General features: G+C 48.4%; 1 protein-coding gene across 1 annotated transcript in view; it reads right to left on the reverse strand.

Moving 5' to 3' along the window:
- LOC140387119 (EF-hand calcium-binding domain-containing protein 5-like) overlaps positions 1-27392 on the reverse strand; it is a 254349-nt gene that overhangs the window by 25135 nt on the left and 201822 nt on the right. The window contains exons 17-19 of the mRNA XM_072470130.1: positions 17170-17420; positions 14596-14816; positions 757-850 (exon numbers count right to left, since the gene is read on the reverse strand). Of these exons, the coding sequence (XP_072326231.1) occupies positions 757-850; positions 14596-14816; positions 17170-17420 (566 nt within the window). The remainder of the gene's footprint in view (positions 1-756; positions 851-14595; positions 14817-17169; positions 17421-27392) is intronic.

Consider the following 27392-nt stretch of genomic DNA (forward strand, 5'->3'; position numbering starts at 1 on the left):
CAGTTATTTTGCACTGAAAAATTCTGTACTGGAAAAATACTGGCAACATATTCAGAAAAGGATGCAATAGGCTATTGATTATGAATGGTGAGATATCCAGCAGAACGCTCTTGACATAGTGAAACTAATCTCAAACTGGAAGATGAATTGAACAATTATTTTATGTGGCAAGGCTGCCACAACAATGAATAGGAAGGCACAGCCTTCTGTTTGGTACAGAAAAAAATAGAATAGGGCAAATAATAGTTTGTACTCAGATATTGTGCAAAATAATTTTCCTTGAAATTGAAACAAAATTCTTCAGCTCCACCCTGACGGTAAGCTTTATTGCGTGAGTCAAACTCACAGCCTCACAGAGCTGCTTTGCTCACCACTCTGAGGTTTCAAGATAAATGGGCTATAGACTATAAAAGGAAGTACTTGCATTGTATACTGTCATATTACATTGTCAAAACATTGAGAGTGCTTTTCATGGCGAATTTAGCTCTGATGTGCAGTAAATCACTAAGCACAGTTGTAAAAACTCAATAAGGTTGCACTTGTGCAATGGAGTGGAGCAAGGTGGGAAGGAAGATTTGGAGCTGTGGAGGTACAGTCCCGTATTCGTTCTCTCATTTAATGAGGCTCTCCACTGGGAGCAGAGCCTTGCTGAATTTGTCCATGTAATATTTATGGAAGTGAGTCTAAGACTATAATTCTATTCCATGGTGTGTGTGCTGATCATGCTTCATTCTCTATAAACACAGCACATCTTACCTCTAAAGTAGCGAGCCAAAAGGTAGGTGTCTTTCTGAGCAGCATTAACAGGGTCATAGGCGCAGATTTCATCAATTAAGTCACCGTGCACCATCTGAGAAGAGAGGAGCAAACAAATATTAATGGGACAGAGTTAGAACACCGATGATGTCAGATCAGCATAACAATACTTCAGGGGCGAGATTCTCTGTTCCGCGATGCCGATTTTGTAATCGGCGATCGGGCGCAGGACCCCTTTTGATGCCGAAATCAGGGGCGCTGCCTGTTTGACGCAGGTTTTGTATGCTCCACCACCACTGAAACAGCGTCATCGCGCCGCACGCCGTTGGGACTGCCTCAGCGCGCCATCTGAAGGCCCTCACCCGATGCTCTGCCCCCGATGGGCCAAGTTCACGATGGTGCGGTTCACCTCTGGTCTCAGCCGTGAGGGAACCCAACGTGGTGGCTGCGGACTGTGTCCAGCGCCGCCACAGTAAAGTGGGGGCTGTGAAGCTGGCAGGGGGGGCCTCCGCGAGGGCTGTGGGGACTGATGGGGATGGCCAGGAGTTGGCGAGGGTGGGGCCTGGGGGGCACTATCTGGCAGGTCGGGTCCGCGCACGGCCGGTGCCATGTTTTACAGCGCGACCGCTGCAGGTTGTTGCCGTGCGCATGCGTGGCCACAGACCTGGTCGTACTCCGGCCATTCATTTCATGGAGGTTGGGAGTTTTACATGGCGCGGCTGCTAGCCCATCACCTGTCGCAGCATTGGTGAGGGGCCGCCGCCGATTTTTTTCAACGTAAAACGGCACAGATCCTCCGCACTTCACCTCAGAATCAGAGAATCTGGCCCAAGGTGTGACCAAGCTATTATATACAGAGGTCAAATATTTCTCTTGTGTGAATCAGGTAACAAATCCAGACCCTAGCTGTGCAATTTTGCAGTGTGCCTGAAACATGAGGATTTTTTGGATTATTTGCCCAAGATGAATACTGAGTTGATTTAAATTAAGATGACGTTATTAAATTCAGTTTACAAAAAACTAAATCCACAGGAACAACAAATTTTGGGGAATGCACACGAGACCCAGAAAAAGAGGGTGCTATCTTGCAACCACGTCAGTCTTTAAGAATGGGGCTCATTTAAGATTTTCCAGTGGCATTCGCACATGAGGAGAGGGGAATAACCCAGGAGCCCAGTTCTTGATTACTATGCAGTGGCTGCTGATGGGAATTTGTGTGTGTATACGTGGGCACTCTGTGGGAGACATGGAGGGGTTTGAGCTCCAAACAAGATTTCAGATCAAAGGTAGAGGTTTATCAGGATGCCATCGAACATGGTAAGCCCAAGGATTGGGAGGAATTTAGAATCCAGCAAATGATGACCAAGAAACTAACCAAAGAGAATTTGAATGCAAGCTCACGAGTGACATGAAGGTAAAAGCTTCTTTAGGCATTTGAAAAGGAAAAGATTATCTGGGACAAATGTAGGCCCAATACAGATGGGGACAGGAAAGATTCGAGTGGAGAATGGGGAAATGGTGGAAGACTAAACAATTACTTTGTGTCAGTCTCTATAGTAAAAGATACGAAAAAGCTTCTTGTGAAACTGAGGTACTGAAGGAAATTAATATTAGTAAAGAGATAGTACTGGATTGAAGGATGCCAAATCCCCTGGACCAGATGACCTACATCCCAGAGTGTTGAAGGAGGTGATTATGGAGATAGTGGATGTATTGGTGGTTATCCTTCAAAATTGGATCGATTCTGCAAAGGTTCCTGTAGGCTGGAAAGTAGCAAATATAACCCACTATTTAATAAGGATGGGAGAGGGAGTGGGCTGCACCGTGGCTAGCACTGCTAGCTCGCAGCACTAGGGACCCGGGTTCAATTCCAACCTTAGATCACCGTGTGAACGGAGTTTGAACATTCTCCCCATGTCTGCATGTGTTTCCTCCGGGTGCTCTGGTTTCCTCCCACAGTCCAAAGATGTGCAGGTGAGGTGGATAGGCCATGATAAATTGTCCCTTAGTATCCAAAGGCCAAGTGGGGTTATGGGGTTACAGGGATGGGGTGGGGAGTGGGCTCTTTCAGAGGGTCAGTGGCCTGCTTCTGCACTGTAGGGATTCTAGTATTCTGTGAATGGAGAACTACAGACCTGATAGTTTGACGTCCATGTTAGGTAAAATGTTCGAACCAATTGTAAAGGATGTAATATGTGGACACTTAGAAAATAATGATATGTTTGGGCAGAGTCAACATCGATTTATGAAAGGTAAATGATGTATGAAAACCTATTAGAGTTTTTGAGGATATTACTTGTAGAGTAGCTAAAGGAGAACCAGTGAATGTGGTGTATTTGGATGCTCAGTAGGCTTTTGATAAGGTCCCATAGAGGAGATCAGTAAACAAACTTATGGCACATGGGATTGAGGAGTGTAATATACTCGTATGGATTAAGAATTGGTTAGCAAACAGAAAGCAGAGGAGGAATAAATGGGTCATTCTCAGGATGGCAGGCTGTTACTAGTGGGGGTACCACAAGGATCAGTGCTTGGCCTACAGCTGTACATAATCTAAATAAATAAGTTGGATGTGGTGACCAATTATAATATTTCCAGATTTGCTGTTGACACAAAATTAGCTGGGATTGTAAATTATGAGGAGGATGTGAGGAGGCATCGAGAGGACTTGGACAAGCTAAGTGAATGGGCAAGAACATGGCAGATGAATATATAATGTGAATGTGTTTGAAGTCATCCACTTTGATAGGAAAAATACCAAGACAATAGGCGGGATCTCGGTTTCCCAAAACCGATTTTGTAATCGACGATCAGGTGGAGAATCCCTTTTGACGCCGAAATCGGGGGCGGAGCCTGTTTGACGCAGGTTTTATATACTCCGCCCCCTCTGAAACGGCATCATTACGGCGACGCCGCACGCCGTTGGGATGGCCTCAGCACATCACCTGATGGCCCTTCCCCCGATGCTCCGCCCCGATGCTCCGAATTCCCGACCGCGTGATTGACGTGTGGTATCAGCGGTCGGGAACCCGGCGTGGCGGCTGCAGGCTGTGCCCAGCGGCGCCAATGTTGGGCGGGAGCCGTGCTGCTGGCTGCGGGGGGGGGGGGGGGGGCGCTTCTGCATGGACTGGGGGGACTGATGGGGGGTGGCCAGGGTGATGGCCGGGTGGGAACTATCTGGTAGGTCGGGGCGCTGCCAATTTTTTCAACGTAAAACGCCACAGATCAATCCTCAGAAACGGAGAATCCAGCCCAGAATATTTCTTAAATGGTAAAAGATTGGGGAATATTGATGTCCAAAGGGACCTGGGAGTCCTTGTTCATGAGTCACTAAAAGCTAGCGTGCAGGTGCAACAAACCACAAGGAAGATAAATGGTAAATTGGTTTTCATTGAAAGGGTATTTGAGTACAGAAGTAAAGATGTCTCGTTATAATTGTATAGAGCGGTGTTGAGACTGCACCTCGATTATTGCGTTCGGTTTTGCTTCCTGTTGGCAGTGATTCCTGCTCAAAGAGTTCATAAAATCCCTACAGTGCACAGGGAGGCCAATTGTCTCACCGGGTCTGCCCCGATCCACTCCATCCTATACCTGTAACTCCTAACCTGACTTGCACATCTCTGGACACTAAGGGGCAAATCCACCTAACCTGCGCATCTTTGGACTGTGGGAGGAAACCGGAGCACCGGAGAAAACCCATATAGACACGGGGAGGACGGGCAAACTCCACACAGTTGACGAATGTGATATAAAATAGTTACTTTAGAGTTACTAGTTAATGTAATGTAGAAATAAGCCACTTTGATTCTTGCAGTTAGGGACAAAGGAATTTGAGACCGCATGGAAAAAGCAGGAAGAGGGGGGTCTATGAGAGTGATGCTGCATTGATAGGGGCCAGAGAAAGGGATTGGAAGTGAGCCAATCAGAATAGATCGAACAGGTCAGGAGGGACATAGGCTGACCTATGTCCGTCGAGTATGTGAAACTTGATACCATTTGAATTGATTTTGCAGAGATCCCTTTGTCTTTTAGTTCAGTCGTTTTCTGGGATGTAAGAAGCTGGATGTCTCTTACATTTCTGTAAGATGATTCAAGCTTGCAAGCTAAATAAATAACTTCTGTTTACGTGCGAATCCGTCTCAACTTTTATTGAGGCCAGACTGACAGAGAAAGAAATTTGGAGATCTACATTTGGTGCCGAAAACCGGGATTTCTCTGGGCGATCCTGATCCAACTGCGAAATCAGAATTAGACTGATTATGAACAGGAAGATGGGGAACAAAGGGCCCTCAATGTAGAACTGGAAAACGACCGCGCATTGATTGTTCCCCTCTTCTTATCGTCTGATTAGTCTGGTCACTCGCGGTTGGCACAGAAAGACCGCCTCGACGAAATCACAGGTCAGTCTGGGGATTAGCACTTTAATTGATGGGATTTCATATTGTTGTTTCGGCTTGGGTTAGGGTTTTGGGCTGATGGGACTTTAATAATGAAGGTTCAGTCTATTGTCAGGGTTCAGAGGCTGATGGGACTTAAATAATGAAGGTTCAGTCTATTATCAGGGTTCAGAGGCTGATGGGACTTAAATAATGAAGGTTCAGTCTATTATCAGGGTTCAGAGGCTGATGGGACTTAAATAATGAAGGTTCAGTCTATTATCAGGGTTCAGAGGCTGATGTGACTTAATTAATGAAGGTTCAGTCCAGTATAACTGTTTTTAAATCTGAAGATGGTTCAACTCTATGTGTGAGTGTTTTAAATATATAGTTGATTAAGCTAAAATTGTCTCCTTGGACTGTAAAGTTCCGAGGTCTAGTTGAGATTGTGAGGAATGCTGCATATTGGTTGAAGCAGAAGTCTCTCAAAGGGTTAACAGCAGCAGGCGGAGTTGAAAACAGACAGTGCTTCTCACTCAGGCTTTGAGATAACAGCAGCAGCCATAGTGTAATCGGATACCTTTCCTTTGAGTCAGTGAACACCAGCAAAGTTACGTTTTGAATTAATTAAAGGAAACCAGTGGGTTTCTCCACCTCTTTGATAAAAGTTATTATTTTCGAAAGCAATTGATTGAAATTGCCAGAATCTTAAATTTTACTTACTTGAAATAAGGTTTATCTCATTTTATCTGGAGATTAATAGAAACTTAAAGAAGATCATGGACACCATTTTAAAAAGTGTCAATCTGGAGATGATAATTGATTTTGCTAATACTTATGATAGTTGATTTTGCTAATACTTATGTGTATGTAACAGAAAAAAAACTTGTTAAAAGAAAAATTGTTAAGATAAAGAAATAATTAAGTTGTAAATGTTATACAAGTTTGTGTTAAGCAAATTGTAAATTTAGTTCTGAGTTGAGATCAGAGCTAAGCTTGCAAGTTGCAGTAATTCAATTTGAATTTTCAAACATTTTTAAGTTTAAAAAAAAAGAGAGCAAATAGAGAAAAGAAGGACACAGATCTTGAATGCGTTGAATAGCACATTTCAAAGGCCCATAAATCTTTCTGTTATCTTAGACCTAAAACCTAGGAAGATTGACGAGCCATAGGAATTTCTGGGGCGTTTTAATGAAATCTACCGGGGGCAGTCAGGCGATTTGCTGTATCAAAATGGTCAGAATTCCCCTCAATACTGTGCTATGTTAATGCATTGCCTACCACCTTCTGTGGTTACTGCTGTGAAATGTAATAACATGAATTGGACAGAGAACGACCCTTCCCAGATGGCAAGGGCAGTCAGATTTTACTGGAAGGAGGGTGTAGGCCAAGAAGGAGGCTCAGTTACAAAGGTTAAGACTGAGTATGTAATGAAAAAGGATGATCTGCGATCCCAACAAGCGGCAGAAATGGTAGTTTACCAGCAGGAGCTCCAATATAGTGACTTTGGGTGGGTGGATCAGCGAAGAGGAGGATGAGACAACAGTGCTATATTTCTATCACCCCCCAGTGGTGGACGTTAGACATTGAACAGTCACTGCATCACGTTACCCTGGCCTATGACAGAACTGGACGAAACAGGGAGTTGGAGGACAAATACCGGCCATTACTTGAGACCGAATGGCCAGTCAAGGTTACAGCCACAGTCACGGGAAAAGAAGGTACAGCCGATTTTGTTACAATATCACCACATTTATGGCCACAGTCAGCTTCGGTAAGCCCTCATATTACACGTCAGGTCCATGACCGGTACCATGCCAGGGATATGGGGCGAATGGTCAGCATCTTACCGCAGCTCGTCAGAATAGGTATGAGATATACCTTTTGAACAATCCACGTCTGACATTTAAATACTGTACCACTATCAATCCAGCTTGTTTTCTTAGTGGTCCCCCTGTCCATGAAGACGCACCTGGCCACGACTGTTTAGCCTTGATTCAGGAAACTACCACAATAAGGGGCGATTTGAGTGACATTTCGTCAGAACAACCTGACATGATTATGTGTGGTCAAATATCCCACCGGGGTTTAGTTAATGACCTACTGCAGGCCCTCCTTCTGCCAGCGCAGATTTCCGTTATTAAATGCGCTGCCCACACGAATGGTACAACCCCAGTTGACGTTGGTAATGAACGAGCAGATTGTGCAGCGCGCACAGCCGCACAAATTCAGCAAGTGATGGTGCCTAAAATGTTAAGTCAGACTAAACGATCTACTATGAATGTGTCTGCTTCTGTCAAGCCAATGCCAACCATCCAAGACGTCATAAGGTTACAGGAGGACGCTCCTGAGAGTGATAAACAAATGTGGAAACGGTTAGGTTGTACATATGATTCTGTTTCCTCTTTATGGACCACGCCTGCACATCAGACTTGTATGTCTGATGTACTGGCTTTATGGGTCATCGAATGTGTACACTTTGCAACTCATTGTGGGGCTCGAGGGACTAGTGATTTGTTGCTGGACACTTGGTGGCACCCTAAAATGCAGGGGTTGGCCCAAAGTATCAGTAATCGGTGTTTGATTTGTCAGCAATATAACACCGGAAAAGGTATCCCTTGTGGGAAGGGGCAAACCCCGTTGCCCAGTGGTCCCTTTGAGACGCTCCAAATGGATTACATTGAGTTGGAAAGGTGTCAATGTTACAAATATGTTTTGGTCATTGTGGATGTGTTCAGCAGATGGGTCGAGGCGTATCCGACTATCTATAGTAAAGCTGCTACTGTGGTTAAAGTCTTGATGAGGGAAATCATTCCCCGGTACGGTATACCAGCTCAGTTAAGTTCTGATAATGGGCCTCATTTTATTGGACAAATTAACAAGGAGTTTTGCTCCCAGTTGGGCATACGCCAGCAGTTACACTGTGCTTACAGACCGCAGGCAGCCGGGGTGGTTGAGAGACACAATCAGACCCTCAAAACTAAATTGGCTAAATTAAGAGCAGACACGGGACTGACATGGCTTAAGTTGCTCCCCGTTGCCCTCTTCCAGCTGCGGGTTACACCTGCGGGACCAGCCCGGCTCTCTCCCGCCGAGATTCTTTATGGCAGGCCTCTTAGAACTCCTTGGAGCCTGCAGGTTCCCAGACGGGTTCAGTTTCATCAGATGACTGAAGAAATGACCACCTATGTTCTAGCCCTTACGCAAGTGCTCAAGGAACTCCATGGCCCAGTCCGTGCGGCTCACCAGCCATTGCCCCAGTACCTAGCTCACTTTCAGTCCAGCCCGGTAGTTATGTCATGGTCAAAAATTGGACTAGGAAGGGGTCGGAGCCGCGATGGGACGGGCCCTTCCAAGTTCTCCTTTCCACCCCCACAGCAGTTAAAGTGGAGGGGCGAAGTGCTTGGGTCCACCTACATCACTGTAAATTGAGTCCATCTCCACTACTGTAAAAGGTCGGATACTAACCTGCCTCCCTTCTCCAGTGCTATTTTACAGGTGTGGAGCATGATGGAGTGGCTACGCATCGTCTGTCTGATATTTGGCCTCACTTCGCTTGGCGTGTTATTGGCGATGGACATGGAAAAGGGGAATATTATGTATCTGTGTAGCCCCAACCAATCTACAAGGATACATCACCTATGCAAAGGTGATGTCCTTCACTGCCCCCATATACGAGGACATGGTATCGACTCATGGAAGGTCATCAAAGTTAAGGAGAATGCGGGAGTCATGAAGCAGCTGCACCGGTCCCGGCGATGGGAAGGGAACATTATATGGACATTGCCTTGTTTTTGGAATACATGTAAATTTGATTTTGGATGTGTTAAAAGTGGTACAATAAAGGTAACATCAGGCTGTCAGAAGAGTGTAGGAAGAGACCATGAGAAAGAGAAAGGGACTAGAGAGAGGACGGGGCGTGTGAGAAGGGAAGTACAGCTAGAACGTAGGTTACCGGGAGTTGCACTTAAGTTAATTAAAGGCCAAACTGAGGAAAACCCGGGTAGTATGAATCTCTTCTACCAGATTTACCACCGTCTGTATGGCCAGGGACGGGTTGTCTGCTACCCAAACCCCGCAGCGGTGTCTAGGTTATTTTCTGTTTCACCGCTTTGGGGCACTCCCCAAACGGTGGTTCATTGTCAGCGTTCCGAGCCATTGCCCGAGCACGTCACTCTTCCTTACGATCCAGATTCAGCACCACCGGCTATTTGCCTTCCCCTCCCTCGGGATAATTCCCATTCACAGTACGATAGGCTGCGACGGTGGAGGGCGTACATACCTAGCCACTTCACTCCCAATAGGGATTCCCGGTCGTACGAGAATTGCTTCAGCAGTGAAGGATATGGCTGTTTGCTGGTAGAGGTGGACACAAATATAACATGTCTGTTTCCCACCTGTACGGACAGGAGGTGCCATATCACCCAGGCGTCTGGCCAATGCGTTTGTTATAACACCACTTGCGTTCCATTGAACGCTGGCCTCCAGCTCCTTTGTGGCTGGGCGAATGTCTCGCATATCACTGTTGGGAATAGGGCTTTCTGCATTGCTGGGCGGCCCGAATGGGCATTTCAAAATTGGATAAACTGGGCTACTGGGAGGTCCTTACGCAACCGATATGCTGATTGTGATGCTAGTCTCCACACGGAACAAGGATACTACTTTTTATTTAATGGTACGGCGACCAACGTTTTGTCACCCCATTTCCCCGCCGAATTGCTATAGGGACTCTAGTCCCTACCACAGTCCCCTGCCCTTCGGCGTGGAACCTGCATAATCAGTTAGCACGCCGGGCAGTCTCTGCTGAGTTTTGCGAGAACTGGAAAAAACCTCAGGTTCTTGCACCCAACCGGGGCCACTCAGCCGGGTGGGGCATTCTGAGCGTATTGACACTGGGAGGTGTGGGGGGTTCCTTGGCTGTTAGTGATCGGAATTATTTTATTTGCGGCCTTACCATCTTGGGAAATGAAACCTTGGGAGCCCTCGGGGCAATAACTAAGGAGTTGTCTCAGCTACGGTTGTTTGCAATGCAGAACCGGTATGCTCTTGACTATCTTCTGGCCCGTGAGGGTGGGGTATGCGCCATAGTACAGGGCAAGTGTATCATGGGTGTTCAGGACTTGACCGCTAACATTACTAAATTTATGGATCGCATACGGGATCACTTGGACGGGATGCAGGATCCTGACTCTTGGGGTAACTGGGGATCTGGAGGATGGAAGGACTGGTTGATAAATATGGCCATGTATCTAGTGGTAGCTATCGGCTGCATCTTTGTGGGCCTGGCCATCCTTAAATGTGTGATGGGTAGAATGCGGGGTGCACTAGATCAGATCACCGCCCCAATCACCGAGAAAAAAAATTTAACTGTTAAAATCCATGAGGGTGAGGCAGATGAAGGGGGGCTAAGACAGGAATTGGAAATGCAGCGATGGATCTTTTTAGATGAGGACCCGTAGCTATAGATTGGATAGTTCGGTTATCATGGAATGATAAAAGGAGGGAATGACGAATGTGATATAAAATAGTTACTTTAGAGTTACTAGTTAATGTAATGTAGAAATAAGCCACTTTGATTCTTGCAGTTAGGGACAAAGGAATTTGAGACCGCATGGAAAAAGCAGGAAGAGGGGGGTCTATGAGAGTGATGCTGCATTGATAGGGGCCAGAGAAAGGGATTGGAAGTGAGCCAATCAGAATAGATCGAACAGGTCAGGAGGGACATAGGCTGACCTATGTCCGTCGAGTATGTGAAACTTGATACCATTTGAATTGATTTTGCAGAGATCCCTTTGTCTTTTAGTTCAGTCGTTTTCTGGGATGTAAGAAGCTGGATGTCTCTTACATTTCTGTAAGATGATTCAAGCTTGCAAGCTAAATAAATAACTTCTGTTTGCGTGCGAATCCGTCTCAACTTTTATTGAGGCCAGACTGACAGAGAAAGAAATTTGGAGATCTACACAGTCACCCAAGGTCAGAATCGAACCCGGGTCCCTGGCGCTGTGAGGCAGCAGTGCTAACCACTGTGCCACCGTGCCGCCGGAGGAATTCCTTCACTCAGGGGTGGTGAATCTTTGGAATTCTCTACCCCAGAGGTCTGTGGAAGGTCAATCATTGAGCATGTTCAAAACAGAAATCAATATAATTCTGCAGTCTAATGACATCAAAGGATATGGAGATAGTGCAGGGAAGTGACATTAAGGTAAATGATGGCCATGGTCTAATCGAATGAGCGAGGCGGCTCGATGCATGAGGGGCCCATTCCTGTTTCTACGTTTCTCACATTCTGTGGAGAAATACCAAGCCTCTGGATCACGATAGAAATTCTCCACGAGCAGGTGATTGGCTGGAATGGTAGAAACTGCCATTTATATGGGGGGGGAAAGGGGGAGGGGGCATTTTCCAGGCCCTTTCGACGTGGACAGAAATCCCGTCATGGCCGCTAACTCCCTCAAGAGGCCAAAAACAAATTGCCCTGGCGAGAACTCAGAACCCGGTGTTCCGGGGTCCTCCCTACTGATGTAACCACTGGTTACCTGATTATCCTAAATTTAAATAAGCTTAAACGGCTAAATGCGGTTGCTTCTGGGGGTGTCAGGTGTTCCGCCCCGTCGGCATGTTGTCACGCCGGCGGGAATCGTACTGGTTTCCTAAAACTGAAACCAGTCATGATGACCACGCCGGGGCTCAGAGGTGAGCATAGACCCCGGGTGGTAACCGACATGCCTGGCAGTGCGATACTGGCAGTGTCAACCTTGGCACAGCCATGTTGGCACTACCCAGGTGGCAGGGTCAGGGGCCTAGCCTCCAGGGAACCCCATTGAGGGAGGGAAGGGTAATTCACACTATGTGGGGATACCGGCGATATAAACTCCAATGACGGTGATGGTGGTTGAGTGGGTAAGCACCGAAGCGCCAACGCCAATGATGGTGGTGGTGAGGAGTGGGGTGGGGTCACTGAAGCGCCAACACCGGTGATGGTGGAGGTGAGGAGTGGGGCGGGGTCATTGAAGCCCCAATGCCAGTGATGGCGGTGGTGAGGAGTGGGCTGGCGTCACTGAACCTCAGATGCCAGCAATGGTGATGGCGGAACCTTTACTTTCACTTTGAGATTGGGGCACCCTTTTTAAAGCAGGGCAAGCTGATCCCTGTAGAACCGGACTTGCTGGTTCTATGAAGCTCAGCCTGAGTGACGGTGCACAATATGCCTCCCCCAATTTTGCTTTTAGAATTCCTACAGTGCAGAAGGAGGCCATTCGGCCCATCAAATCTGCACCGAATGTCTGAAAGAACAACCCACCCATGTCCGCTCCCCCACCCTATCACAGTAACCCCATCTAACCGGCACATCTTTGGACACTAAGGGGCAATTTAGCAAGGCCAATCCATCTAACCTGCACATATTTGGACCTGGAAGGAAACTGGAGCACCCGGAGGAAACCCACGCAGACACAAAGAGAATGTACAAATTCCTCACAGTGATCCAAGGCCGGATTTGAACCCAGGTCGCTGGTGCTCTGAGGCTACCTAGGGTGGTACCATTGTGCCACCATGCTGCCCGATAAAGTGGCAGAAGACCTGGAGAAAAAGCCTGACTGTTCTTAGTCTGAATCTTTGGCACTTTTTTTGAAAGTTCTGCCTATAGTGTCTTCAAACTAGTAAAGCATCCCAAGATGCCCATTAGTGCAACTTAGGAACATAGGAGGAAGCTATTTGGCCCATTGAGCCTGTTCCACCATTCAATTAGATCATGATGGGGGTGGCACGTGGCACAGTGGTTAGCATCGCTGCCTATGGCACTGAGGACCCAGGTTCGAATCCCGGCCCTGGGTCACTGTCCGTGTGGAGTTTGCACATCCTCCCCGTGTCTGCATGGGTTTCACTCCCACAACCCAAAGATGTGCAGGTCAGGTGGATTGGCCACACTAAATTGCCCCTTAATTGTAAAATAAAAAATAATTGGGTACTCTAAATTAAAAAAAATAAAAATTAGATCATGATGGATCATCTACCTCAACACTGCTTTCCTGCGCTATCCCCATATTCCTTGTGAGAATAATATGAGTTGAACTTGAATGCCTTGAAGGTCAGATTTTAATGCCTCGCCCCCTTCTGAAGTCTCTCCCTCCTGTGCCTCCTGTGGTCATTATTCAAGTATGAGCTTTGGGGTTGAGTGGGTCAGCTAGGCAGTAATGGGAAGGGGTCATCAAAGCTAAAACATACACAACAGGTGTCATTGGAAGAGTGAGGATGTTAAGAAAATTTGAATCCAGACTGACTAGGCGATTATAATGGTCCCACTTAGATCAGTATGGGCTGACTTTATACAAACTTTGTTGGTCTATACCAGGGATTCCCAAACTGGATTTTGCGAGAGGCCTCCAGTAGTTCCATGGGTGCTCGGAGTGCCACGTGACAAAGTTTGGCACAAAGCCAATATTTATTTAATAATTGAAAAATATAAGCGCTCAAAATGAAATGAGCGCAATAGTCAGGTAAAGAAAAACATTGTATCAAAGGTTCAAAAAATAAGAATAGGGGGGTGGGCAACAGCCGCAAATTGAAAGAAAACCAAAAAAGCAAATTGTCCAATCAGAAGCCAGCGTCTCTGAGCTTTGGGAGCTAGCCTATCAGCAACCAGTTCATGTGGAACTGCTGGCTCTGATTGGCTCTGACATTTTTGTTTTTTCTGTTGCCGGGCCGCAAGCACCAAAGTGGGAGGCAGGGGCTAGAGTGGCTGAACAGCCGGAGGGGCAGAGCAAAGGCGAAAATAGTTGGCGAGGAAAAGTGCAGTGGAGGCAGTAGTCGAAGGAGCGGGAGGTTCAGCAGAGACAGTGGAGGGCAAGGAAAATTCTAAGTAAGATAAATTATGCGATCAAAGATTCCCAAAGGCGATGCTGATGTGATGTATAATAATAATCTTTAGTAGGCTTACATTAACACTGCAATGAAGTTACTGTGAAAAGCCCCTAGTCGCCACACTCCGCTGCCTGTTCGGGTACACAGAGGGAGAATTCAGAATGTCCAATTTACCTAACAAGCACGTCTTTCGGGACTTGTGGGAGGAAACCGGAGCACCCGGAGGAAACCCACACAGACAGGGGGAGAATGTGCAGGCTCCGCACAGACAGTGACCCAAGCCAGGAGGGGAGGGGGGGCATACGCACACCATGTAGCTTTATACATACAGCTAGAAAAGGCTTGTACACATTTTGTTTCTGTGTTCACATCATGGCAAGAAAGTGTCTTTGACATGATAAGAATGTTAAGGCTCCTCGATGCTCTCGGGAAGTCACTAGGGCTTCTGCTACTGGAAACGTTTGGGGAGCCTGGTCTATATGACTTACCCACTTGCTGCATACATTAACTAGGCCAGCAGGGGGAGCCAAGAATGAAATTTTTTAACAACTCAACAAATCTATGCATTGCAGTGTTGGATTGCCTTGTGCGTTTACTCTCATACTTCTCTGCATTGTTCCCAGGTGAAGCTATCCACATCCATTTCTGGGTGCAGTAGATACAACACAATCCTAAGGACGTCATGGGCCATTGTTGGATGAATTTTGGAAGTCCTGAGCTCTTCAAGGGATTCATCACTCAGATCATTGATATCTTCTTTCAGTTCTTGCAACATTAATTGATGAAACAGCAGCTTTGCCCGCTTTTCGTCATTATCACGATCCGCTGTTGGAAAGAGCAAAAGGAAGCAAGACTTTAATGAAAGGAAGAACGCATTAGTATCTGCCACTGTCCCGTAACCTCAATTCAAGCCTTGTGTCCGGCGCGGAGTTGGGTGCGATGAGTCAATCCCGGGAGAGCTCATTTGTTGGTTGGGGTTTGGTTTAAAAGCGGCATGTAGGTGGCTCGATGGCCACCAATAGGGTTGGCAGGAAAGGCGAACGATTGAGTGTGTCAATATTAAACCTGACCCAGCACTGCGTTTTGTGAAAATGATGAAAGTATTAATGAAACGTTTTCAGTTCCGAACTTTCAGGCAGAAGGAAGGGTGATTATTGTTTTGTCTGATTTTTATTTTTAAAAGAACATGCCTCAAGCCTCTAGCTGAACCAGGCTGGCCACACTTATTGGAGCGGAGATTCACTGGGGTGGAGTTCAGGGCCCTGTTTCAGGTTTGCATGAATTCCATTGCCACTTACAAACACAGGCTTGCAAACAATTTGCCTCTTTAAACTGAAAATTGGGGGGGGGGGGGGGGGGGAAAGCTTAAAATAACAAATGTTGGGTCCTTTAGTATGAAGTATGTTAATGCTGCACAATATTGGAACTTTTTCAACGTCAATATGTCACCATCACAGTTGTCATTTGTGACCCTTGCCCAGATTAACATCGCCCCCTCCGGAGGCTCGGCCGCGCTCATCCTCAAGGTGGGCCTGAAGAGGTTTGCCCAGCAGCAGAAGGCCAAGTCGGGGGGCCGGCCGAGCCACCTGCTGGCCGAGGGCATACTCCAGGAGCTTGAACAGCGGCTGCTCAACATGTTCGACCTGCGGCGCCACCCTCAGCCCAGCACGGACCCAGTGATCCCGCACCATATGATAGACCTGCACCGGCTGCACTCGACTGAGGAAGGGCAGATTGGATTGACCCTGCCCAGTTTCCCTGACAGGCCAGCCAGCCACGCCAACACAGTCAGCAGCTTCCACCGTGAAGGTAGGACATCAGGGTGAGCTCAGGGGTGTAGAAACATTTGAGACCTCTAAATATCCTGACTGCATTAATCCGGGGGAAGTGGATTAATGCAGTCGGGATATACCTGGACAGAGCCTGGCCACAATAACAACACACATATATTCCATGCACATACAATAGACAGCCACACACATAGCACGTTTATACATGGGGCTGGATACTCTGTTCAGTGATGCTGGAATTGTTTAATGCGATTGGACAGAGAATTGGGTGTCAGCTGAAAATCGTGGATGGCGGCAGGCGCCAAATGGAAAACCAAGCTCCGGTCCCTCGACAATGGTGTGAATGCGTTCTATACCAAACGCCGGGTGGACATTCAAATTGTACAGTAAAGGCCGTTGGCATGTCATTAGCCGGCCCGACCCTGCGTTTTCCGGCCCTTCCGTGATGCTCTACCCTCTGCTTGGAGGAATTACTGCTCGGTTACCTCTGGCCCCAGCCGACCCACTAATGGGATGGGCATGCTGCAGCGCAACCGGACGGGGTGAGGGTCTACATGGCGGCGTTGCTAGCCCATTTATAGGACCTGAATCACTCCGGGACTGGCACCGCTTTCGGCCAAGTAGAACACTTGCGATTCAGTCCCGTCGTCAGCACTTAGACTCTGAAACGGATAATCCGGCCCATGGTGTTTGCTTTATGTATTCTCCAGATCATTGAGTCGTATCCTGACAATGGAATGGGATTTTGCGGCTACCCAAAACTACCAAACCGGTTGCAGCAAAAGAGTTTGACCCACGATGACTCTGGAATGAACTGATGCATTGGAATTTGATGCCATTGAGGGCGGGGCTTGGTGTCATTGGGGCAGGGCTTGACGTCATGGGGGGGGGGGGGGGGTTGCTTGATGTCATTGGGAGCAGGGCTTGACGTCAATGGGGACGGTTGTCAGGCCACCAGAGGGCAGGCGTGACGTGGGGGTCCCGCAAAGAGGGGGGGGGGGGGGCCACAAAGCCCCCAAAAGTGTAAGTCAGCCTCGGCTTGGAAATGGAAATGACAATCATCCTTTCTGTCAGCAAGCAAGTTGGACTCATGGACTGGTTACAGCATAGAAGAAGGCCACCTGGCCGACTCTCTTGTAAAAGCAATTCAGCTAGTCCCACTCTGTCGCCTTTTCCCTGTCGCGCTACAGTTTTGTGCTCCAGATAATTATCCAATTCCCCTTTGATAGCTGAGATTGAATCTGCCACCACCACACTCCTCAGACAGTGCATTCTAGGTCATAACCACTCTGACTTCCAGTTTGAAACAACGCACTGACCCCAGCCGGTTCACACTCTTGCCGTGTTGCTGCTCTTGATTCCCAAAAGGAACAAATGCAAATCACTACCTAGAATCCATATCTGTGGTATCCCAGCAGCCTCCTTTTCAATTATTTTGCAAGCATCGTGAAGAATCATCAGCATCTTCCGCAGGCTGTTGTATTCATGAGCCATGAGTTGCTTTAGCTCGCCCAGATCAATATCAAGCATTGCAAGAGCTCTCCCTGTCAAGTCTCGCAGAGGGACACAGATATGGTTTTCTTTATATGTATGAGTGTAAAGCACTTCTGAGGTATCCGTACACCTGAAGAGGTAGTTTCTGAATGAAAAAGATACTGAATATTAGTTTAAAATTGTGCAACATATTTGATGCAGAGCAACCAGCTAGGTTATTGTCTGACTGCTATGAAACAGATGATAACTCATTGAAGGGGACTTTTGCCTTGTCTGTGTACTTGGCCTCCACTTTGATCTGCATGGGTGCAGTGGGCACGCCACCAACTGTTACTAGTAACTGGAGACAGGAGCCAGAAATTGGCTTGGCTTGCAATTATTTTCAAACTCTGGGAGAGAAGGAAAATCCATGCTGAAAGACAAACTGCTTGTGACCCCCCCCACCCCCCTACTATTGTTCGGATTCTGCTCAGTTCAGCCTGGCTGCATGTGCACCAGAGATGGATATAAGGTCGGTGTTAGTTAAACCCAACTGCGTAGCTCAACCCTGGTCTGTTCCCCTTTCACTGGTAGCCAGGAGGTAGTCTGTCTCTCCATAACATTGCTTCTTAAGTGGAAAGGCAAAAAAGGGTTTCATTAGTTAGCTCTGCTGCCTGGCACTTTTTATTGCTCATTTTTAAAAAAATCAATTGCTCACTTTTTAAAATTATAAATTTATTGCATTGATTAAAAAATTTTTTTTTGCTCACTTAAGTTTTTTATGTTTTCTTCATAGGTTAACTTTTCTTTTGAAAGTCATAGGCAGTTTTGTGCCAAATCTCAGCCAGCTGCTGCTGGTTTCCTTGTTGAAAGGAGATGAAAGGCTTACAAGAAGTCTGATTGTTTTTGGGAAGACTGGCAAAAGGGTTATCTTTGCTCCAATAAAAATGGGAAGTGTTGGGAATGCTCAGCATGTCTGGCAGCATCTGTGCAGAGAGAAACGGAGGTCAGTGACCCCCCTCTCAGAACTAGTGAAGATCGTGGACCTGAAAAATTGGCTCTGTTTTTGTCTCTCTATAGATGCGATACTGCCTGCTGAATATTTCCAGAATTTTCAGTTTATATTTCAGAATAACAGCATCGCAGTACTTTGCCGTCCTATTATATACCCCATGCTGGGAATTTTTAAGTGTGGTTAATATCAGTTTGAAATGAGAAAATATTGACCATTCAATATAAAGTGTGATTTTTCTGTTAAAGAAACTTGTATGGATGGAAATAGCACATTATTGCTGGTGAATTCATTGGGGCTATTTTCTGGAAGATTTTTCTGACTTTTCTAAACTTGGAAGTGAAACCATAAATCATGCATCCATTGAATATGTCACTGTCAGCTCAAGATATTTTCAGTTGTACATGGGATTGTTGTTTGCAGTGTTTGTGAAGTTTGAGGTGGTACGGTAGCACTGTTTCTTCACAGCGCCAGGGTCCCAGGTTCGATTCCTGGCTTGGGTCACTGTGTAGAGTCTGCATGTTCTCCCTGTCTCTGCGTGGGTTTCCTCCGGGTGCTCCGGTTTCCTCCCACAAGTCCCGAAAGATGTGTTTTTAGGTGAATTGGACATTCTGCATTCTCCCTCAGTGTACCCGAACAGGCGTGGGAATGTGGCGACAAGGGGCTTTTAACAGTGGAGGGCAGCCTGGGTGAAAGCGGTGCTGTAGGACAAGGATCTGTGGTTCGGAGTGGTGTCACGTTGAGAGCTGAGAGTCACGTTGGGTTCGAGGGACCATTATTTTGAGTCGCCGGAGCAGGCCGAGGTCTTCGTCATGGAACAAGGGCTTGGAATGGTTTGAGTTGGGTTGGTGGCCGGATTTTTTCTTTCTGTACAGATTGAGCTGGTTCAATTGTAAATATTGTAATATTGTGGGTTATGTTTGTGTTCTCTTTGTGGCCTTATCGTTTGCTCTGGACGGCGGGTGGGTTCTTTGTCAATTTTTAACTCTTTAGGAGATGAGGTGGATAGTAGGTTGAGTTTTTTTTTGATATGGTAATTAGAGGGAAGGAGAATCATGGTGTCATCTTGGGACTTGGATATGGGAGAAGGAGCCACGGGCGGCGGGAGAGGGGATGGGGGAGAGGATCACAGGCCTTTGTTTTGGTTGTTTTTTTGGGTTGGACCTGGAGGGGGCTAGGAATTAGGCTAGTTAACGGGACTGGTGTGGGGGAGGGGCTGCGACTTGTTGGGCCAGTTAAGTGAGTCTCAGTGGGTTGAGAGAGTGTGGATGGGACATGGAGGAGGTTAGTGGGCCTACTAGCCCCTATCCCCCCCGCTCCCGACTTGGGGGGGGGGGGCGGGGGGGATAAGGGCTAGCAGTGATCAGAAGTTTTTCTTTGCCTCACCCTTGGGCGGGGCATGTCACCATATTTGGAGGGCCTGGGGCCTGGGAACTGTCGGCGAATGTATGACCTATCACGGGTGTAATGGCTGATTCGAGGTTGAGAGGGACTGGTGAGAATTCCCTGACACGGTTAGTCACCTGGAATGTGCGGGGCTTGTGGGGGGGCCGGTTGAAAGAGCGAAGAGCCGACGTGGTGTTTTTACAAGAGACTCCCGTGCGGGAATGAGACCAAGTTAGGCTCAAGGCCTGGTTGAGCCAGGTGTTCCACTCGGGCTTTGACAGTAGGGCTGGGGGGCGTTGTTGGATAGTGGGGCGATGGGATATAAGTGGCCTGGAAACAAGATAAGCACCAGGACCCATGATTTCTTTCCCGAGTCTTGCTTCTCACATTGTACCCAGGTCATCATGGCTTGACACCTAGCATTGACCTCCGTGGCTATCTGCTTCGACTGTCTTACAAATGTTTGGACAGCCTTCTGGCCCCCTGCCAATACAGGACATCGATCCTCTTTTTCACCTCCTCCATCAGGGCTATCAGTAATGTGACTGAAAACATTGAAGGTCCCACTCTCCCACCTTGTGCGGTTGATTCCCAGATCGTATTTACTTCCTGCATGCATGGCAGTATCTGTTCCAGCTACAATTCACCCCTCCCCCCTTTAAATGGTGCAGATTAACTTTAGTCATTGGCGGCTAGGTTTCAGGAGTGCTGGCAATTGTCGATGTTGTGCCCCCTGTTGATGTGTGCTGCCACTGAGCAGTGCGCTTGGTACTGACAGCAATCATAGAAATTAAGAGGTTGCACAAATTTAGTCTGAACTAGCATGGGTTAATCCCATGCCAGTTTTCCAAGACTATTTAATACAATCTCTAATGATTTCTCTGTGCTTTTTAATGTCTGCTTAGACTATTAAAATAATAAACTTGCTTTATATCAAAATATCTATGTCATTGCAAGATAACATTCTCTAAATTAAAGCCATTAATATTGAACACTATAGGTAATAGAGAGCTATCAATCAAATCTCTCCCAACATTTGATGGATAATCTAGATGTCTCTGCCTTCATTAATGCCATATAATCAGTGCTTCATCAAATGACACAACATGGTTCAGACCTCCAATTTCCACATAGTAACATCCTAATTATTGTCTTAACTTGGGAAGTAGTTACGGAAGGCCAAATATATTCTTGTGGGAAAGCAAAGCCCCGGGCTCTCCCTGCTGACCTTTTCAAAAAGCATTAAGTGTCCTGGAAAGACTTCAAAGAGGAATGCATAAACATCTTTAAAAATGCTTTGGAGGGTTTCATTTGACTAATTCAAGACAAGTGTGGTTGGTATTGAGCTCCACACTGGGAGATACGAAATCATTTCAGGTTTGAAGTAAAAAAATGGACCAATATATATGAAAGAATTGGGCACATTTGTGGGTCAGTCTCACACTCTGCTGTGCCCATGACTTTTGCTCATTTTGGCAACATAGATCACGTCAAATGGACCCACCCTGTACTCAGTTAACATGCTTGTGCCACAATCATCTTCTGGAAGGAAGCCTGACCAGGCAAGGCACATCAGGCTTTCCCAAGTCCTGGCTCTGCCTGTTCCACGTGGTGTTTTTACAAGAGACTCCCGTGTGGGAATGAGACCAAGTTAGGCTCCTCAAAGCCTGGGTGAGCCAGGTGTTCCACTCGGGCTTTGACAGTAGGGCAGGGGGGCATTGTTGGACCATTGCCACAGTAAGTGCCTGCCACCTATGTACAAAGCGGTCATTAAAGTGAGCTAGAATGTTTTGGAATGGGCTCCTAATACACTTTACCTCACTAATCTCTTTTGAACACTTCTCCTGCTCTTTTATATAAGAGATTTTAGCCTACTCATTCCTGTCTCCCACCAGTGTAAAAGCGTAAACTTTGGGCGCAATTCTCCAGAAAGGTTTCTAAGTGTGGTAGCGAGCGGGAACCGCTACGAGCTTCCTGGTGCTCAGCCCAGTGAGGCCGGCAACGCTATTCAAGGTTAATTGGTCCATTTAACGATGCCCCATGGGCATCCAGCCGCAAATGAAGGCTCGCCTGCCGATTCGCCAGCACCACCCCCCCGCTAACAAGGTTGAGCAGCAACCAACCCCAGGCCAGCTCGCAACAATGGCGCCCAGGAGACCGGTCCCAAGATTCGGGGATGCAGATCTGGGGAGGCTCCTAGATGCAGTAGAGACCAGGACGGATGTCCTGTTACCCCGAGGGTCCCGGAGGGTCAGCCACAGGGCAGCCATTGTTGCATGGGGCGAGGTTGGGGCAGTTGTGAGTGCCGGGAATGTGACCAAGAGGACTGGCCTCCAGTGCCAGAAAAGGTCAACGACCATCATTGGGCAGCATGACTGAGTAGACACCAACGCCACCTCCCCCAAGACCTTTCTGCCTCCTCCGAGATCAACCCCCCAACTCCCATGTGACCTCCAATCCTTCCTTCGACCCCCCCAAACCTTGCTTCACCCTCCCCTCTCCCCTCAACCCAACAAGCCTTCCTTCACACCCCGCCTCCCCACCATTGTGAACCACGCGCGTGGCGAACAATGCCCTCTCTGTGTCTCCTCATTAAAAGCTCTCCCTCAATCGCCAGGAGAAGGTCCAGACTGGCGGTGGGGTGCCAGACTTAAGAATCTTCACCTCCTTAGAGGAGCATGTACTGGAGGTGACTGGTCTGGCCGAAGACATGGCAATCACCAACACGGAGGCTGGCGGACGCCGCAGAGGTGAGGAACCGCCGGGCTCCACCTGGAGGATCTGTCAAAAGTGAGTTGTTAATGCCTTATTGGCTGACCCATCCCTCCCACAGACCACATGTCCATTCTCCCGCAGGTCCTCCAGCCGCCGGCGCCGGCCCATCTCAGGTGACCACCTCAGACGGGAGCTCCGAGGACGACACGATCGAGGCGTCACAGCTGTCATCCCCACCCTCCACCAGCGCAGATACACGCACCTTGGTGGGAAATGTTAGTGGACAGGCTTCTGGGGCACAATCTGGTGAGCACCACACTGCTGTTGATGCACATCAGGTGGAGGCAGGAGCCCCCAGACGAGACAACAGTCAGAGGGCTGCTGGATCCCAGGACTCAGCTAGGTACCTGCCTGATGCTGAGCCTATGGAAGAGGTATTCCCAGAGCTGATGGAAATTATTAGGAGTTGTCAGAACATTCAGAGGGAGATGTCAGTGACACTCCTAGCAGATCCATGGCCGATTGGAGGAGTCCTAGAGGCTATGGGAGCAGGAGATGTCATCGGCAATGCGTGGCATCGAGGCCAACACTGCTAGGGTGGCAGCCACAGCGGAGAGCCTGGTGCACGACCTTGGCACCATTAGTTGATGTGTCCAAGGCTTCACGCAGCCAGTGATGGCCACGGCTGAGGGTCTCGGCAGAAGGACCGCCTCGCTGGGGGATGTCACCCAGCACCAGGCCGACCTTGATGAGGTTCTGCAAGACATGCACTGCTCTCAGATAGGAACGGTGAGGCACTGCAGAACTTGTCCCAGTCGCAGGTGGGCATTGCCGAGGCGCTGCAGAGCATGTCCCAGTCACTGAGGAGCATCACCGAGGGCATCGACACAATGGTGCAGACCGTGGGCAGCCACCAGGGCTGGCAGAGCCAGATGATGCAGGGGAGGCTGGGACTTGAACCAGCTGCCCCTCCATTCCACGGTGAACCCAAGGGCCCTATGGGCACCGACCTGGAGAAGGGAGCGCTGGGTGGCAACACGGACCCATCCCATGGAGTGGACGGTGGCCACGTGTTCCACGAGTTCCACCCCTCTGATGAGGCTGCGTCGCACAGTCAATACACAGGACAGGGCGGCAAGGCTGTGCATTGGACACCAACAATTGCGCCGGGGCCCTCCGTCCCAAGAGCCCCCAAAGGATGCCCGCCAAGGGCATCGAAAGCCACGGGACGAGGTGTGCAGCTGGCTGCCTCCACCTCTGATCTGCATCCTGGGGACACACCTAAACGAAGCAGTATAGCTAAGAAGGTAAAGCACATCGAAGATCGCTGAGGGCACCGCAGATCAGGGACAGGGTGAGGGGCGATGGGGGGGGGAGGAGGGGTGGCACCATCAGGAAAGCGGGGAATTGTTAAGCACAATAAGCACTCTTGTACACAACGAGTGTATGATGCCTCTGTCACTTTCCTCTGTTATGCGGGCTGCCCTCCGACTCCTTGGCCCATCTCTCCAGGCACCCCCCTCCCCGTAGCATTGACCCATCTTCCGGCCGTGGACATTTCCCCGGAGCTGTGTCCCATCCCCTGGGTGTTCGGATGTTGGCTGCTGCATGTGTGGTGTTGCCTACCACAGTGCTCCGGCACAGTGTCCAGGCATCACGGTCTGATTGGGAAGCCAGGCAATGACTCCCACATTTTAAACGGCATGTCCACCCACGGGAATCCACTTGGGTTTTGTGGTGTGCTTACTTAACCACGATTGCCAATTCTCTATTAGCAATAGCCTTCAGCCGCAAGGTCAGAGGCCTCGGCAATAGGTGGTGGTTATGGGTGGTTGGTAGGGTAGATGGGGAGGGACAAGGATTGCCCATGGATTGGATACGCATGATCCAGGGGTTGGCATGGTGGTGCAGCGAGCAGTTGCCCCCACAGTGCCCCTCCTGCACCCTCCCATATGGCCCACTCCTGTAGAGGGTCCCCCATCCCCCGTCGAGCACTGCGTGGCAAGCCCAGCACCCCGGGCTCTTTGCCTGTGAGCAAAGATGACTGCTCACCTCCTCGGCTCCCCACCCTTCCGCCAGCATCACGTTTTTCAAAAGGAGTACTAATCGGCGCCAGCGTGGTCACTTGCTGGGGAGGCTGTTGAATGACAGGAGGCCATTGGATATGGGTTGGCTCTCGTTAATTGTATGGGAATTGGGCTTAAGTTGTGATAATTGGTTTCTTGCCACGCTACGGCAAGATCTCGATTCCAGCCTACGGAAGGGGCCGTTGCATCGCAAACTGTTTGGTGCCTGGCGTGGCTCTCATTTTAGGCCTCTGCCGCTATTAACCGACCTCTTTTTGCTCGAGCGAGAGCGCAACAAGGCCGGAGAATCGCGCCCTTTGTTAAAAAACCGTCAATGGTCAATTGGCATTGATGGGCCATTGGGACAAGGAGATGAATCTAACTGCCGTTAGGGAATTAAAAAAATAAAATGCTATCCTTTCTGCAGTAATACCTCATCTACATTAACAAGAAAATATGTAAAAAAGACAATTTAAAACATCCAAGAGGTAATTTTGACCTTGGGTGCAGAATGGGGTGGTAGTTATTCAATCGATGCATCTCTCATAATTTTCCTTCTCATTGGATTGAATTGAAATTATTTTTATGCTATTGTCTAAAGTCAAAATTTAAAATTAAATCAGTGGAATTTTACCATTCAGGAAAAGTCTCGCAACAAACTATGTTTTAAGCACAAATGTGCCACTGTACCTTTCATAGAAAAATATTTTTCTCTCATAGAAAGTCCAATAGAAATGCATAATAAATAGAATCAGCTTTGGATTATTTGCACAATGGTACTTATTAATAATTAATAAAAGGCTGGAAATAGTCAGGCAACATCTGTGGAAAAATAGAGTTAAAGGGCTGGATTTTACCAGTACTCTCCAGATGGGGCTAATAGATGGGAGGTCTGATAACATGGCAGCAAGAGACAGCAGATATCTTCCTGCCATTAAGTAGACAATCAATGGCCACTGTTTCATTTAACCGCAGTTGGGAGGGGACTCCCAAGTGGGAAGACTGCCAGGCAAACTGTGGCATTCACCCAACGGGTTCTTGAGGTGGGCTGTGCTCCATAATCCCTGGAGACCTACCTCATCCATCAGGCAGCAGTAGACTCCCCTTGTCTCTGACACCACCTCTGGAGGGTTTGATTACAGGGGCCTGCAAGGCTGGCCCGAGCACATGAAGAGAAAATCTTCCCCGACCTTCGAGGCTGCCTAAAAATGGAAGCCCCCTCTCTTTATCCCTGCAACATGAGCAGAGGCTACCTCAATTGGTTGGGCTGGTAGTTCGGAGAGGTCGGCCGCCATCGTTAATCGAATGGTGACTGTCATAATATCCACTCATGTATATAAAGAGATGCAGACAGGCAGTGATTGACACATAGGATGACCAGTAAGCATACAACACAGTACAGCCAATCACCAGACAGAATACTACCACTATAAAGCCCGAGGGCACTAGGTTTCCCGCTCTCTCGGGACCCAGCTACTGAGACAGTCAGAGTCCACGAGCTAGCAAGCATAAACACCATGCGGTAACTAGTAAGTCTGGTCAGGCTACTACAAAGTCACTAGTCAGATCAGTAGAGTGTCGACCCACAGCTGAATATGTACAGCAGTTCATCTAGTTGAATAAAACAGTGTTGGATCTTTTCCTGTGTTAGACATCTGTTTCTAACTTCCCTGCAATGAGTGCAGTCCATATCGAACCAACCTGCCTAACACATCATGGAACCAGAGTGATATTGATCTTGACGGACCTACCTCGAGTGAATCAGCATCGACCAGCAAGCAGCCATCCAGCGAAATGGGAAACATCCAGCCTCCTCCACAACTCCACATCTCCGGCAACCTCGGCGTCAACTGGAAAATCTTCAAGCAAAAGTTCCTCTTGTACATCGAGGCCTCCGACCTCAAGGCAGCATAGGAAGCCAGGAAGATTGCGCTATTTCTCTCCACTGCGGGGGACCATGCCATCCATATCTACAATTCGCTTACATTCGCCGACGGCGAAGACAAAACAAAATTCAAAACAGTCCTGCTGAAGTTCGACAGCCACTGCGACATTGAGGTCAATGAGAGCTTTGAATGGTACGTTTTCCAGCAGAGGCTTCAGGGTAAGGGTGAACCTTTTCAGTCCTTCGTCACCCATCTTCGCATCCTAGCGCAGTCATGTAACTATGACTCGACGGCTGATTCCATGATCCGGGATCAGATCGTTTTCGGGATAAATTCCGACTCACTGCGGCAGCAACTCCTTAAAATCAAACAGTTGACCCTCTCTGTCGCTATCGAGACGTGCGTTGTCCATGAGCATGCCAAGAATCGTTACTCCCACATCAGGGCGGCAGAAACTGCAAAGCTGGCCTCCCACGAGACAGAAAGGGTGCAGGTCATTGCTCAGATGCAGGGCCTGAGCATCGAGGAGAGTGGCCGTTTCGTGCGCTTTTCTTGGATCCCTGCGTATGCGTGCCATGACCGAATGGAAGACGAGACCGAAAACCTGACTGCGCAGGTGCGTACATCGGCCGACCGAACTGCGCATGCGCAATGGCGCACGGATTGCGCTGACGTCAGCGTCATGACGTGTCCAAATTGTGGCCCCGCCCACTTAAAGCGGCAATGTCCGGCAAGCGGACGCCGATGTCTCCAGTGTGGCAAGCTTGGCCACTGTGCAGCCCTCAGCAGATCCGCTCCACTGCTCAGCAGCCAGCGATCCCAGCTGCGGCGCAGAAGTATCCGCCCAATACAACAAGGCATGCCAGATTCTGATCCCCAGCCCAACGGATCCTGATGCTGACTGCCTCAAGTCTCCATATCGGGTGGGCATCATAACCGCACATGAGCTGGCCTCCACCACACCTGCGCAACGCCTCTCGATCCTCAGTGTGGATCCTGACGGTGAGTGGTGCTGTCCCCACAGTTAACAAGGCTCGCGTCCAATTTAAACTGGACACCGGCACTTCTGCGAA

The sequence above is a fragment of the Scyliorhinus torazame genome, chromosome 12 (assembly GCF_047496885.1).
Source record: "Scyliorhinus torazame isolate Kashiwa2021f chromosome 12, sScyTor2.1, whole genome shotgun sequence".
Classification (NCBI taxonomy): Eukaryota; Metazoa; Chordata; class Chondrichthyes; order Carcharhiniformes; family Scyliorhinidae; genus Scyliorhinus; species Scyliorhinus torazame.